Raw genomic sequence first — 15,491 nt, 5'->3', positions numbered from 1 at the left:
GTGAGCTTTGACAAGGCTGAGGTGTCCAGAAAAGTGGCAACAATGGGAAAAGGCAGGTGGCCCTCAATTAATTAAGAGATCTGGTACTTCAGGACATCAGCAGGATTTGTGGAGGCAGCAAGAGCAAGAACACCCCAAATCTAGAATTAATGTGTTTTTTTTTCTAGAGTACCCTGAAGAGTTCTAGACTAGCAGAAACGGCACCCGTCCTGTTTGGGCTCCTGTAGTGTCTCTCTGGGGTATTTCGGGATGGGGTGAGCTCAGAGTGGGGTTGCCCGCACCCCGCCTGCAGCGGGAGGTGGGTGGCAGCGCCTGTGGTGGGGTGACACCGTGGTTCAGACCCAGCCCGCTTGTCCCCTCCAGCGCCAGGGAAAACGACGGGCCAGAGGTGCCAGCCGCCATTTCACCCGGGAGCAGGAGATGCACCAGGGAGAGGAGCGGGGGACATGGGCACTGCCAGCAGGATGCTGCCAGGACCGGACCCCGGGAGGAGGTGGAGTGTGGGGGGGTAGAGACCCCCAGAGGGGACCTCAGGCCAGCAAGGTGCCATGGGTACAGCTACGTCCCCCATGGGGAGCCCCCTGCACAGCGCAGGGGACAGGGCCCTGCATGGGGGACAGGGTACACGGGGCACAACATGCCGACAGGGCACACGGGATGTGGCACATGGCACACACCATTGGGGGACGTGGCACTGGAGACATGGCATATGGGGCAGGGGACACAGGACATGGCACATGGGATGCACCATGGGGGATGTGGCACTGGGGACATGGCATGTGGGACAGAGGATGCACCATGGGGGACATGGCACTGGGGACATGGGACACAGGACATGGCACATGGGAAGCGCGCCATGGGGGACATGGCATGTGGGACAGGAGACACAAGATATGGCACATGGGATGTGCCATGGGGGACATGGCACTGGGGACATGGCAAGTGGGACAGGGGACATAGGACATGGTGCATGGGATGCGCCATGAGGGACACGGCACCGGGGACACAGCAGACGGGAAAAGGGGCACACCATGGGGGACGTGTCAGCGGGGACAGGGCACATGGCGGAGGGGTGACGGCCCAGGGGGGGGGTGGCACAGGCAGCGCCGCCGCGGCGGAGGGCTCCGCACAGGGACGGACACGGTGCTGCCCGGGCAGCACCCGCCGCCGCGTGGGCGGTGCCGCGCCACGGACACGCCCCTTATGCTAATAAGCGCTGAATCACGCTCAGCGGGACGCGGCGGTCGGGCGGGACTGAACCACCCGGGCGGAGGGAAGGGGGGAGCTACCGGAGGGAAGCAGTACAAGCAGGGGGGAGCTGCGGCCGCAGAGCGCCCCACTCGCGACACGAGGCGCGGAGAAAAGAGCTGACTCCGCTCGTCCTCGGGGGCGAGACCGGCCGTGGGAACGGGGAACCGGGCGCGGGGGAGGGCAGACGGGAGGGCGCCCCCCAGCCGCGCACAAGTGGAGGCGGCCGAGGGCGGGGCGGGCGGGGGCGGTGGGCGCGGGTCACGTGACGGGCGGGCCGCCGCCATTTTGTCCTGCGGAGGCAGTATTTAGGGCGCAGCGCCCGGGCCGCCGCGCACTCCCGCCGGGACGGAGCTCCGCGCCGCCGCCTTCCCTTTCCCGCCCGGCCCCCTCCCTCCCGCTGCCCGCAGACCGGCCTCCGCCCCGTCTCCCTCCTTCCCTTCCCTCCCCGCCCGCGCCCTCCTCGCCTCCGCCATTTTGTGGCCGAGCGCTGCCTGTAGAGGACCGGCGCCGCGGCGGAGCCTCCCGCCTCCCTTCCCCCCGCCCTCTCGCGTTCCCGCTCCCAGCGGCGCCTAGCCTCGGCCCGGCCCGCGCAGCCATGTCCTCCAGCGCCAGCCCCGAGTACGCCTCCTTCTTCGCCGTGATGGGCGCCTCGGCTGCCATGGTCTTCAGCGGTGAGCACCCGGGGGGGTTGTCGGGGCCTGGAGGAGGCGGGGAGGGGAGCACGGTCCAGCTCGCCGCCGTAACACCGGGGGTTGGGGGGGGGCACCCCTTTCCCCCTCTCCCCCCTCCCTTGGCGGGGCGCCATCCCCGGTGCCGGGCCCGGCTGGACGGGGTGTCCTCCCGGCCTAGCCGCGGTGGCGGCCCCGGGGATGCCCCCCCCCACACGGCCAAGCACACCCCCCCACGCTCCATCCGGGCTACCGGGGCGCGGCGGAGGGGGGTCTGCGCGGGTGACGTCACCGCGGAGCGTGCCGCCGGCGGCGGAGCCCCCGCTGCCACGTGACTGCGGCGGCGGCGCCGCCGCCCGGGCCGGCCCCGCGGGGGCGGCCGTGCATTTCCCCCTCCCCGTCTCCTTCCCTGTGGGCAGAGCCCCTGTTAGCCTCCCCTGCGGGCCCACCGGCCGGTACCGGCGGATCTCGGTAGCCCCTCGGGACAGCTCTGCCGAGGTGCGGCGCGGGAGGGTGACATGCCGGGCAGTGGCGGGGCCGGTGTGCCCCGGCGTTCGGTGGGAGCCAGACTTCGCCGGCTCTGCCGGGACTGGGCACAGCACTGCTCCCGCTGGGAATGGGGCCGAGTCGGGTTTTAAAACGTTCCTCGGATAACGCCCGACCAGTTTTTAATGGGACTGGTACTTCAATATGCAAATGTAGGAGGGGGGGTCAGCTTCCGAGGCGTTAATGACATTAAAAGGAACCCACAGGCTCCTGACCTTCCCTTTCAAACGGGAGGTGGATGCGATACGGAGGAAGGAAGGTCCTCGCTAGCGGCCATCCCTCTGCGGCGCCAGGCACTGAGGATCAGTGCGGAGTAAACTGGGTCATTCTGCCGTATCCCTCTCCCTGCTGAAGAATGCTTATGTGGAGACCCATAAATGCTGTTTTGCGCCAGAAAGACCATCACGCGATGCCTTGTCTCTCTCTCTCGGAGCCTGAGTAAACCCACAGAAAGCAACTGCTGTTCCTTACCAAGCACTTGCTGTTTCCCCGTAGGTGCAGCCCTGCTGTTCTCTCTAGGGTGTAACATGGGGAAGGCTTCAGCTAGGTTTATTCCAAATGCAAGTGTTATCAGTAACTAGCAAGACAAGAGCTGGGAATCGGTCTGGTTTTCTCTTCTGAAGACTTAACCAGTGTCTCCACATGCGTGAACATACTGACTTGTCTTCATCAGCCACCTAATTTGGCTCCCAGTTGAGGAATCAAACCACTCAAGTATTGAATTGGCCATAGCTCCAGTTGTATAAAGTTGTTCATATGCTTGGAGTCTCATTGTATTACAGTAGCCCCTGAGATGGTAGCTGGGTCTGCAAGGCAAACTTCTGCAAGCTGCTCTTGATTGATGAGTGCGGTAGATTAAACTGTGTTAGTACACAATGGATTAAAACTAACATTTGAGAGGAAGCTGTCTAGCCATGCTGGTGTTGGCACCATTGACTGGTTTCACACCAACCATGTCCATGGCTTTAATCTTGGCAAAAAAAAGCCTGAGTGCCTGTGTTTAGTCTTGCACAGTTTGTACCCAGTGGTGAGATGCAGGTGTCCTGTGTGGAGGACAGTTACTGCCCTGCCACCCCAGAGTTAAAATACTGTACTCGCACTCGACAGGTAAGGGCTTTCCTGAAAACAGTGTGGCTGGAGTGCTATAGGAGCCAATGTTGGGACTGCTGACCTACCTGCCTATTGGCTAATTAAGATAATGCAGGAATAGACTAAGACTTAGGTCTTGTTGGAAAAAATCAGTCAGCAGATCACTGCCTTCTGCACAGTGATTAAGGTCCTAAATAGTCAGCTTTTTTCTGGAGGAAAGGAGTCGTTGGATTCCTTTTGCAAAATTGAACTTGAAAGCAAAAGAATATGGTTGTATGGCCTTTTAGACACTGCTTTTGTGATATGCAAGCTTCCTTCGGTGGAAACGGTGAGGGATGCAAACTTGAGTCAGCATTTTAATAGGAATTCTGAGTATTGCTTGGCATGTCTAAACTAGGAAGTGAAGCATTTCCTAGAAGCTGTGGGTTTGATAGCATTGTACTGTGGCATTGCGAGTTAAAAGGGGAAGGTTTGAATTGGGTAGCTCAAAATGAGTGCTTGAGCTATATAGATGAAGGTGGCAACTGTCATGTTGCTGCTGGTACATGACTGGTTCTTGGTACACAGTCTGTGTCAGACAGTCCTAATACCAGCAGGTCTGAGCCATGAAATTAGTGCTTAGGCCCCAGCAAGAGACATCTGATGGGTTCAGTCAATGGAACAACAGGTTATGGATACTGCAGGAACAAAATTTTCTTAGTTGTGAACATTACTGAACTGCTTGTTTAGTGAAGCCACTTGGATTTTTTTAAGGCAATATGGCAGAGGCATCAATATAGGATAAACTAAAACTTGCAGTGTCATGTAGTTTTCCTAATAGGGATGTGACGCTACAGCATGTTCTGATGTCAATTGAACACTACTTGTTAAAGAACCCACCTGGATTTAGAAGTAAGGAGCTAAATCTGTCTGGATGAGTGTGTAGAACTGTCTAAAATGGTCCTGATCAGTGTTAATTAGTGCGGTGATCATGTCTGACTCATGCTGTATCTAAAGATCAGATTCTTGTGGAGCTTGTAGTTCTGAGACCTGTTTCTAGTAAACATGTTCAAGTTCTATACTGTCCAGGCTAGTTTGATGTGAAAACAAGCAACTTTATGCAGTACTGTTTCATGTTTGAACATTAACTGCTGATGGTAAATAGATAGCAGAACTTGTTCTGGTCGGCTAGTACTGATGGCACCTAGAAAGACTAAAGCAGGCTGCTGTGACCTTGGCTATCTTTGAGCCTGCCTGTTCATTTGCTGATTACAGCTTGTTCTGGGAGCTGAAGTTCCTTTATTTCCGATGTGTAAAACATGTGGCTGGCTCAGTGTCAGGTGCTGTTGAGTGATCAAATTATTGAGGCTTTTCCGTGTGACTTCTGCATGTCAAAATGGAAAAGCATGGTATTAGGCAAAGCTGTCCGATCCTGCGCTTGCTGATGCTGGTTGTAGAAAAGTGTGATGTCCCAAGCACACCCCGCTGTGGCCTCCATAACGCAGTCAGGAGTTTTCCCGAGACCTGCACTTTGGACGGGCATTCATTGCCTTCAGTACTGCTTTGCTGTCAAGCATCTGGAAGACTGCTAATGAAGAGAACTCTAGGCAGCAGTGTTAAGGTTAGTTCTGTGTCTTGCTTCTCACTGTTGCTGCAGAGCTAATGAAATACTTTTTATTTTAAACTCAGGGTGCAGATATTGTAGTGGTTGATTAGCTATTGAGGGGCTTCCATGGTGAATTTGCTGGCTCAGAACATCTGGCTTGATGCAGCTGGTAGCACTGCGCAGTCCCATTCTGGAAGGCATCATGACTATAAACAACTTGGAGCCTTGAAGGCAAATTACACCTGTGTTTCCTGAAATCCTTTCTCTTGAGGGGTGAGGAGGTGGTAGAGAGGAGAGCTGCTTCTCATAAGGACCTGTAGACCTCATCCTAAGAGGAGTTTGCAGAGTGCTTCAAAGGCATTGTGGTATGGGGAGGAAGGCTCAGTGGGTCAGATGTTTGAGCTGCCGGACTCTCTGCAGTAGAGAGACTAGCTTAAGCATTCATCCTTAACAGCAGGTAAATTAGTGGACTATGAAGACATAAGTGTTGTAACAGAAGTAAACCTGATAGGCAGTATTTCTGCAGCTTAGTTAAATTAAGGGAAGACATCTCAAGGAGAGCATCATTTCTACTTAGTAAATGGTAGTCTGAGGATCATCTGAAAACCAGATCAAGGATCAGGATATACCATTGACTCTACAAAACTTGGCTCAAGCAGATGTGCTGCTGCTTGTACTGTGGCTTCCAGGCATACCTGGTGGGACTTCTGTCTCACCCTGAAGTCACTGTAGACTACAAAGTCTGCAGGTACTCCCCCTCTGACGGGACCATTTAGAGCAGCAGTGGAGATGAATGCCAGCTGCCTTAGGACCTCTTAGCCAACTTCCTTTTTTCCCTTCCTAAAACTGCAGCACCGTACTGATTTTAAACAGAGGTTACAACCTGAAAAACTCTCCAGCCTGATCAGGCTGTTCAATGATGCTCAAAACAATGGTTTCCCAGAAATGCATGCTTTCGCCTGCTTGCTCTCCTCCTAAACAGTATGGCATAACTTGCTGAACTCACTTCCTTCAGACTGGGACTCTTGTGAGCCTGAGGCTTCAAGTCAGGCTAGTCTGGCCGCAGGAGTGTCTGCTGGATGCAGTCAGATGACCTTGGCTTTCCCACACTTCAGAAATGAGGTGGCTTAGCTGGGGATGCCTGCTGGTGAGTGATGTAAGCTGCTGTTAGACCAGCTGTAGATGAAAAGGGCTTCTGCTGACTGGTATAACAAACTGCTCTGCCAGTCAGTATCTGGAGTACAGTGGTCTGCCCAGTCTGCCAAATGGGTTGTCTTTGAGGTTGCAGCAGAGCTTGTATGATGATAAAGAACAATCAATAACAAGTAACTGGACTTTGCTGCTTGCAGAAGAGCAAGCCTGTACTCTGGTGTAAAGTCTCAGCCTTACCATACTTTAAAAAAAAAAAAAAAAGAAATTCTTGTGTTTGTGTGCTATATGAGACAATCCAGAGTGCCAATTGCAGCAGTCCCAGCTGCTTGGACAGTTGACTGGTAAGTCTTTTTCTTTTTCTTCGGACTGCTGTCATTGCAGCAGCTTCTTGAGGAGCTGGTAGACTTTTAAGTTCTCAGATCTACTGAACAAGAGTAAATGGCCAGCTAGCCTTGTGGGTTGTTTTTTGTAGTGCTGTAAGCTGACAGTGCTGGGCTTGTTTGAAATCCCCGCACCCTCTCATAACATTAGGGAAGAACAAAAAGTATGCTGTCCCTAATCCTCTAACAGGTGACTCACTAAAGATTTTCAAAGTCTGCAGCTTCCTGTAGGGCAGCTTATCTGTTTACCCCTCCAGTTATCACGGGGGGGACTGGCTAGAGCCAGCCTTCAAGTCAGTGTGATCTCAATTTGCATAGGCTCCAGGTACAGTTCCACTAATGTGGCTGTCTCTTCTGTGGAGATGCAGCTGGGCATAGCAACAAGGTTTTTCCAAGGCAGCCATGTGGTATCCATTACTGTAATCTGAGGTAGAGCTGTGTTTGTGTTAAATGGGGTGGTGTGGGAGGGGCTTTAGAATACCAATGGGAAGAAGCCTGTTTCTTTGAAAATGCCCAGGTTTCTTGTGTAGCGAAGCAAGGACTGTACTTGACCTGGATATCACCTCTAACAGATCTCCAACCATTTAAGAACAATTTGCTCAAGGATGAACAGGCGTTGAGGTGAATTGATGCCTGCTGTCTGGTTCAGGGGAAGCCTACCTACTGCAGAGGGCAGCCCATTTGATAATGGGTTAATTATAAAAGGCTCCAGATGTAAGTACTCATCCAGAATGGTCTTTCAGACTTGCTGTGATAGTAACCCATGGTATCTTAATTGAAACTTGGACTTTAGTTACTAGCAGACTCCCTAATGCAGGGAAATTCTGCCTGTTAGTGCTCTGGGAATCTTTCACACGTTGCAGTGTAAAAACTTGCTTCTCCATGGTAGGATGCGGGAGGAATCACTGGCTGTGAATGGACTGAATGCTGCTGGAGAGAGTGTGCCTGGTTCTGGACCGCTGTATTCTTGGGCTGAGCATGTCTGACTGCATCACAACTGCTGAACCTGCATCTATGCAAATGGTCCCTGGCTTGAAGGCCCCTGATAAGGTGGTCACTGTCCATAGGTGTGTCTGTCTGCAGAGCTCTGCAGAAGCAAAGCAAGGCTTTTGGTAATAGCCTTTTTCTGTATTGAGGGAGTGTCGTATGAGGTGACTTGCAGCTAAGTTAGCTACAAGATTAACGTTCTTGGTGCATGACCTTACCGAGCACTGTAACTATAGCTACAAAAGATTGGTCCTAATACTTGGACTAGCACTTGATCTAAACCACAGGCTGCTTGAGTGCTGACGGTGAATGTTGGAGGTACAGCTCTACCGAAAGTCCTGGCAGTGGCAAGACTACAACTAGTCTTCAGTCCTTACTGCAGCTATTGCCTATACAGCAAGTTACTTTCTAGCTCATACTTTATCTCAGAGCGGCACAGCTACACTACTGCTTTTGACTAATAGAAAGTAACAGCTATGGCGAGGTGCCAGGCAGTGTATCCGCAGCCCTGTGGGAGTGCGTTTTGCCCCCAGGAGCAGTGCTAAATCAACTCTGGCTTGTGAGTTCAAGGAGTTACTCTTCAGAAGTATTTCAAAATCAAGTTAACCTTTGAAACAGACTTACTGGGAGGAGGTGGTCTTGAATGATGTGTAAAGCAACTTCTGTGTATTATAACACCATTGGACTTACAAATGGCACAGTTCCTGGTTACAGGCCAGAATGCCACCTAACTTTATCACAGAAGGAAGCCGAAGTGCTGCTTCTCTGGCTGCCAGGTAAATGTTTTGATAGCTCTGTGTTTGTATACTTTATTTAAAGGTAGTGTTGCAGCTTAATTGATCTGCACGCTAGAGATGATGGGGCTGTATGATCTGGACCAAATACATGGAGTCTTGGTGTGAAACAGTGGTACAGCTCTTGTTCCATTTTCACTGTCTTCCATGTAGATCTCTCCAAACCCTGGTCACTGAGAAGATTTTCTAAAACATGTCCTTCCAACTCATTGGGGTATTTAAATGCAGCACCTGAAGCACGTATGCATTGAACACTGGCAGCTGCCAAGAGGTGTAAGTCAGGATGTGCAGGAGGATTGACCCAAGTGCCAAATAGCCCATAACTGAACAGCTGTGCCATTAGATGCCTGTGTCATGGTGGGAAGTGGATATCATCTTGCCACCTCCACTGCAATATTGGGGTATTGTCAATGGTGCAAGGAGAACTCGGGCTAGTGAAGAGCAGGAAGACAAGCTGCCCTGTAAGATACTGGAGATGCAGCTGCAAGGGACTGCAGTGCAAGCCTGTTGGTCAGGGTGCTGTGATGTGTGAAGCTCTGAAGCTGTATTTGTAGCACCTGTGACTGCCCACCAGTGGGAGTGTAATAGATCTTCAGTGCCATCTAGTACTGTCATGTGAAAACTAGATGCCACAGAGTAAATGTAGACTTTGTTAATGTGTCTAGAACAAGTTCAAGGCATAAGCTTTTGCCTGTTCCCTAGAACTGGGAATTGACAAACTTATGCTGATCTGCCCCTCCCCAAAAGCTTAAGCAGGCTGGCTTTCTGTAAGTGGGATTACAAAATCAGCTTCTGTAATCCATCACTGCATTAATTGCAACACCTTTAAGTATCTTTGGACTTGGAGGAAGTAATGACTGATCTAATTTTAAATAGTGAACTTCCCTCATGAGCCTCTGTGTTTCTAGAGAGGTTTATAAAGGATTCCAGACAAGAGAAGTGGTTTCTGCTAAATGCTGTAGCCAGTCTAGAAGTCTAGATAGCCTGAATCTTGATTCCACTTCCAGTCCTTAGAAGATGCTTCATCCAACAGAAGAGGTTCCTAATTCAAATTAGTGATTTTTTTTTTTTTTTTTTTTTTTCCCCCCCTAGAGTTCCTAGGGGCTAGACCCTTCAACAGTACCATCACTGATACTGCTAGCTAAGTCTGTGCACTAGTTCCCAGGCTCAGCTTACATTTGCAGGTAAAACCTCTCTTCTACTCTTGGCTCAGGCTTTCTGCGAAGCTGGATTCTAGTTCTGAATTGTGCTGAACAGCCCTTCGCATGTGGCTCAGTGACAGTCAAGGTTCAAGAGCTTTGCTAGTACGGAACCAATAACGAGTTGATAATGAGGTTTTCCCTTTGAGTTTTTGTAACTAAAACTAAACTTCCTTCTCATAGTGAGTCTTGTGTTAGTGCAGTGGTGCTACCTTTATTAATCTTCTGAAGTTTCTTAGTGCAAGGCCAGGAGGATTAATGCTCAGTTCTTGACTGCTCAAAGATAGGCTTTATGTAAATGCTGAGGGATAAGCAGGAAAGCACACATCCTAAACCCTTTGAATACCTCCCAGCAACTGTTTCTGGGCAAGGTGCACCATCTCACACTTGGATGTCGGCGTAAGGCAGCTACAGATCTGTGTGGAACAAGCAGCTCTCCCTTGTAGAAACACTAATTTTTAAGCAGGTGGAGCAAACTCAAATAGTCTCTGACTGGTACAAAGATTTTAAGTCCCCGTGGTTTTAATATGCTCTAGTAGCCTTTTAGAGCAGGCAAGAGCATTTTTGTGCTAAATAGGACTGTTACCTTTGAATATCAACCTGATGGTGTCTGAAAAGGAGACTACCTACCCTTGTGCGTACCTTGCAGTGCTGCTTCAAGGACTTAGTCCTGGATGGCTGCTGACTTGTGTATTGTCTCTTGGGTGATGCTGAGTGCAGTCTAGAGTTAAGGAGTTCCTGCAGTACTCCAGAGCAATGTTAGAAGGAAAGGAGTCTTTCCAAGTACTTCAAAATCAGAGTGAGGTATTTGTGGAAGCTGTTGTGAGACCGTTTAAGGCAGAAAGTAGTTTTTTGGGGTAGTGCTTTGGGACTCTTCTAGCTGTACTCTGCAATAAGCCCAACTTCTGCTTTGAAAACCAGGCTTTGGGTTCCTGCGTTGGCCTCTGCATACTCAAGTTTTTACACAGGTGATCAGTGATCCTTAGGGGTAAGGTCATTTGTGGTCCTCTATGGCCTACAAGCCATACTCTATGGTTCCAGCAGTTGGCTTAACAAGTGTTTGGACCTGAATCCTTCCCAGATAAGGTTACTGACACATAAAGAGGGTGTCCTTTCTCCAAGGAATGCAGTGCAGCAATAATATGTGAGTTTGTTGCTATCTTGAAATGTTTTTGATGAAGCTAAAATGGCATGTTTAACCACAGGCCAAGGCATAGGTTTTGTGGAGGAAGAGGACCCCATGAAGGTGACTTGTTAAACGTTGGGTACATCTGAGAACTCAGCCTGAGTGGCTGAAAGGCCAGTGACTATAAAACCCGGCTTTCATCTGGGTTACATCCTGCTGCAGTAGCAAAATGCGCTTCGCTGTGTTTCCTCTGCAGTTCTACTGAGCAGAGCCTCACAGTGTGGGCTCTGTGAGGGCACAAACTCTGAAGTGACAAGTTAAGATTGGGACCCGAGGTTTTGGTTCCGAAATGGGGAATGAATGCCTGCTGGGGAGTACACCCTGCTGTGAAGGTAGCTTAGGGAGGGTGATGTTATCAGTGCTGTTTGAACAGCACCTTTTTATTGATCTAGCTTTGGTCTGGGACTCTAGATAGGTCACTTCCTCATCCCTTAGGGGAATATTCCTGGCTGACAAACCAAGTAGTCAAGTGACTGTGTTAGTTTTGCACAACTCCTCCTTGTGCTGACTCAACTATTCTAATACTGCAGCTTAGTGAAGGAGATGGTATTTGGGGATGTGTCTAATGAGTGGTTTTTTTGTTCTCTTCCAGCCTTGGGAGCTGCATACGGAACAGCAAAGAGTGGCACGGGTATTGCAGCCATGTCTGTCATGAGGCCTGAGCTCATCATGAAATCAATCATCCCTGTTGTCATGGCGGGTATTATAGCTATCTATGGCCTCGTAGTGGCAGTCCTCATTGCCAATGCCCTCTCACCTTCTATCACACTATTCAAGTAAGTCGCTGCATCTCTGTTTTGTTGAAGTTTGTCCTGTTCTATTTTGGTGCTGCTGAATGGGTGGGTTGTCCTCAAGACCCCAGGGAGGACTGTCAGTGCTAAATGCCCCAAATTTGGGCTTAGCAGCATGGACTGGACTTCAGCTGTCCTGCCTGATGCCTTAGCCTCAGTGGCAGCGCTGCCTGATCAGTTTGCCACATTAGCTAACAGATCAGACATCCCAGCGCTAGAGGTAACGCAGCGGTTCATGGCTTGAAAGCAACCATGTGCAGGCAGTACTGGGACAGGAGGTGAAGCTTGTTTCATGGTGCCAGATTGTAGACCTGGAATACACAGGTCTTTCCAAGACTGTCTAATCAGACTGTCTAAATAGTTCTCCTGTTGCCTGGGAGATGCAAGTGAATAATTAATATTGCTTGCTGCTTTATGTGCTGGTAAATCAATCCTCAAGCTATACATTGGGCCTCTACACCAGCTACAGTCTGAAACTTAATCTGCTCTTGGCTTTTGAGAATAGCTGGAACTGGCTTGATTGACACCACTTGGAATAAAACAATGCTTGTGAGGCCTAACAGAGCAGATACCCGTGTTACTGTACAAGCTATAGCCTGTGAGTAGTGTGGTTGGCCTAATAAGCCGTGATCTAAGAGAGAGCAGGTACAAATGCTCCTTTGCAGTGACCAGAGGCTGACAGGGCCTGCTGCTCAGGTACCCCTGCCTGGAAGACCAGACCATTCCTGTGCAACTCTTGCTGTGCAAGAGACCTAATGGTCACCTGGATGTGCTATGGCTGTGTAATAAGGTTGCTAAAGCTGGGAGACAAAAGCAGCTATTAACAGGCTACACAGCACTGTGGGACAGGCATTACAGCAAGTGCTAGCCCCCGTGGCCAGAGTGAGCACAGCTCTGGCCCGTGTTGAGAATGCAGGTGACTGAAGTGGCTACAGACAAGCTGGGGGGGCATGTGAACTGGCAGGCCCAGAGCTTAGCTTAGTGTATGAGCCATACCTGAATATCAGCTAAAGACCTTGCATAGCTGCCCCTTTTTCTTTTCTTTAAGTAGCAGAGCTAGGAGTCTTGGGAAGGATCTGCTTTGAGACACACTGGGTTTGCTTAAAGAGTATAGAAGCTCTTTCTGCAGGAAAGGGATTCCCTTTAAATGTTAATTTGATTTCCTTTGGAGAGAGCAAAAAATGGCTAGCCTGAAGTTGAAGGGTTGGGTGTCCTGTTGCTTGCTGATGACATTCTTCTCATCTCTGTCCTACAGGAGCTTTCTTCAGCTGGGTGCTGGCTTGAGTGTGGGCCTCAGTGGTCTGGCTGCTGGCTTTGCCATTGGCATTGTGGGTGATGCCGGTGTACGGGGAACAGCACAGCAGCCCAGGTTATTTGTGGGCATGATCCTGATTTTGATCTTCGCTGAAGTCTTGGGTCTCTATGGCCTCATTGTTGCCCTTATCCTTTCCACAAAGTAAACGTTGCGGTATGATGTAAAGAGATGTAACAAATCCACGTTTAAAAAAAAAAAAGCTCCAGAATGAAAATGGTCTCTCCAATGTGTACAGTTGTCCCAATTTGGTAGTTGATCTCTTGTAAATGCGCAATGTATGTTAGTGACTTGTCTGTCCTGTGTGTACTTCAATATTAAATTGGATGGGCTGCTCCAAGCCTGCTGCATGGCTTGGGGTGGCCCGTGTGCAATTTTCCACCCATTGCTGTTAGTACTTTATGTATAAATATGAACTAGAAATGTAATTTTTTCTCTTCACTGGATGTTTATTTATAAAAGACTTGACATGTTCATACATCTATGGAGCAAGGATTTTCAATTTCCCATGCTATATATATTAATCTTATATATAGGTAGATTACACTGTGGGGTCAATTGTAAGTGCAGAGAATTCCTTGGATGTAACTATGATTCTAAAGATTGCTGTAGTGTCCTGGTATTGGAGTATGAGAATTTTGTGTTTTATTACAGCAATTGTCCGAAACACTCCTGTGTTTCAGTAGTAACCGCGTATGCTCCGGCATCAGAGTCGTGCACCCAGTGTTGGGTTACAAACTTATACCATGTTTCCGAATAAAACTTCCTCACTACATTGCTGTAATGAGTCCTCTGCCTTTGATTTTCATGCTTTTGCTGTTCCTTTAGGAAGAGGAGGGGTTCCTTTGGGGGGAGGCAGGTTCTGGAAGTGGTTGAGCGCCGTGCAGAAGTGATGCTGCCATCACTGCTAAACCATTCCCTTTTTCTCCAGAGCAAGTAGCGATGCTGTTCCCAACTGCTGCCTGGGGGCAGTACTCACAGTGAGCAGGAATGCAAGGCTCTTACAGTGCTGTGCTTGCCCTGATCAAGCAGCAGATCTTTGCTGTGGCACATGGTAATGCTGTGGCTGCGCAGCATGGCCTGAGCAGACCGAGTCAGGGGCAAGGGTGTGGGCAAGTGACAAGACCTAGGAGCTGCTGAAGAGCCTTTGGGCAGCTTGTCCGTGTGGTGGCTCTGCAGAAGCTTAGCTGGTTGGAAAGCTGCACCCTTAACAGCAATTGCCTCTAAAGTACCTGACCGATAGTCTCATCAACAAAATGGGTTCATTCATAGAACTCATATTTTTAATTTGTAAATTAGGAGCTTGTAAACTTAATCTGAGAAGTTCTGCTTTTACAGCTAGTAAATGCTGTTGCAACCTTCTCTTGTCCTGAGGATTTATGAGTCTTGCAAAGCAACACTGAAGCTCACATGGGAAATAGATGTTGGACCCTTAAAAATGTAGAGCTTGTTCCAAATTGCCTTTGGGAAGTGTTACCTTCACCTTGGTTGTATAGTCTGGAGAACAGGTCAAGCTTTACCTTGTTAATATGACACATACCTAGTACTAGTCATGCCTTTGTGATCAAGTTATGCTGAAGAACCTGGAGTGATCTGTCAGAACCTCTCCGCCAGCCTGGCTGGGAATGGCAATGTGGGTGGTGTCATTTATTTCACCCATGTACCTCGTATATGCCTGTGCACCAGACAAGTCTGGTGTAAATACTATGAAGAGCTATGGCCAGAGCACAAGGAATTCACTGGAGCTTTGAACCTGGCAGGAGCATTCACCAGCCCAGGCCTGGTGGTGCCTTATGCACCTTCTGGGCGGCTGGTCTCCGAACTGGGGACTGCTCAGAAGACTTCACCTATGAGCTGATCTTTCTGTTAGTATGGCTTTTCACAAACTTCTGTGAAGATGTAATTTCAGCAATTGTTGATCAGTGGTAATTATTAACAAAGTAATTGGTTTATTCTGTTTGCTATAAAGCTGATCTATCCACATTCATTTAAAAGGCAGGGTAAGGGAAAATTTCCTGGTCTGAATTGTGTTGATCATGCTTTCCTTCAGCAAAGGTAGTAGACTCTAAACTTCTGAGTTAGACTTTATCCAGGGGTGGTAAACGTTTATGGAAACTATAGCATAATTCTCTCAGCACTGACTGCAATGAGTGCCTTCCCGGTTCTTCCGTGCAGAGCCTGATAGAGCTTGCAGCTGGGAGGGGGTGAATTGCGAATCCAGGCTCTCTGGAAAGCATGCCGTATACATATTGCAGTTCTGGTGAGGGGAATTGTATTTTGCTTGTGTAGCAGGACAGGAGAAGGTCCTGGGTGGGGCTGCAAATATGTTTAAGATCTGGTTTTACTTTCTTTAACAGGAACCTTCTGCCAGCCTTGTATTTTGCCAGTTTACAAGAGTATAAGCAAATTGCATTTAAGAGAACAACTAAATGCTGGTGGTAGCTCTCATCTGTAAAAGAAAGAAGCAATTTAAAGGCACTGGTCTGTAGGAACTCTATAAGATCCCACTGTACCTTGGTGACAGCTTGCAGAAGGCCGTTACTAGGCTCAG

The 15,491-nt window shown here is 49.5% G+C and overlaps 1 protein-coding gene across 1 annotated transcript; it reads left to right on the top strand.

Annotated features, from left to right (window-relative positions):
- Positions 1-1,550: 1,550 nt before the first annotated feature.
- ATP6V0C (ATPase H+ transporting V0 subunit c) lies at positions 1,551-13,715 on the top strand. Its single transcript, XM_082490794.1, has 3 exons — positions 1,551-1,922; positions 11,430-11,613; positions 12,884-13,715. The coding sequence occupies exons 1-3, from the start codon at positions 1,847-1,849 to the stop codon at positions 13,086-13,088; spliced, it is 465 nt and encodes a 154-aa protein (XP_082346920.1). The 5' UTR covers positions 1,551-1,846; the 3' UTR covers positions 13,089-13,715.
- The last annotated feature ends 1,776 nt before the right edge of the window (positions 13,716-15,491 follow it).

This window comes from Vanellus vanellus (assembly GCF_965231255.1).
Source record: "Vanellus vanellus genome assembly, chromosome: 14".
Taxonomy (NCBI): Eukaryota; Metazoa; Chordata; class Aves; order Charadriiformes; family Charadriidae; genus Vanellus; species Vanellus vanellus.
This window is presented reverse-complemented; position numbering and strand designations above follow the sequence as displayed.

Bases quoted from the DNA above. Each gene is read 5' to 3' on its own strand.
- ATP6V0C (XM_082490794.1), top strand. From the start codon at position 1,847: ATGTCCTCCAGCGCCAGCCCCGAGTACGCCTCCTTCTTCGCCGTGATG. The intron at 1,923-11,429 runs GTGAGCACCCGG...GTTCTCTTCCAG, and splicing joins GGCTGCCATGGTCTTCAGCG to CCTTGGGAGCTGCATACGGA. The intron at 11,614-12,883 runs GTAAGTCGCTGC...TCTGTCCTACAG, and splicing joins CCTTCTATCACACTATTCAA to GAGCTTTCTTCAGCTGGGTG.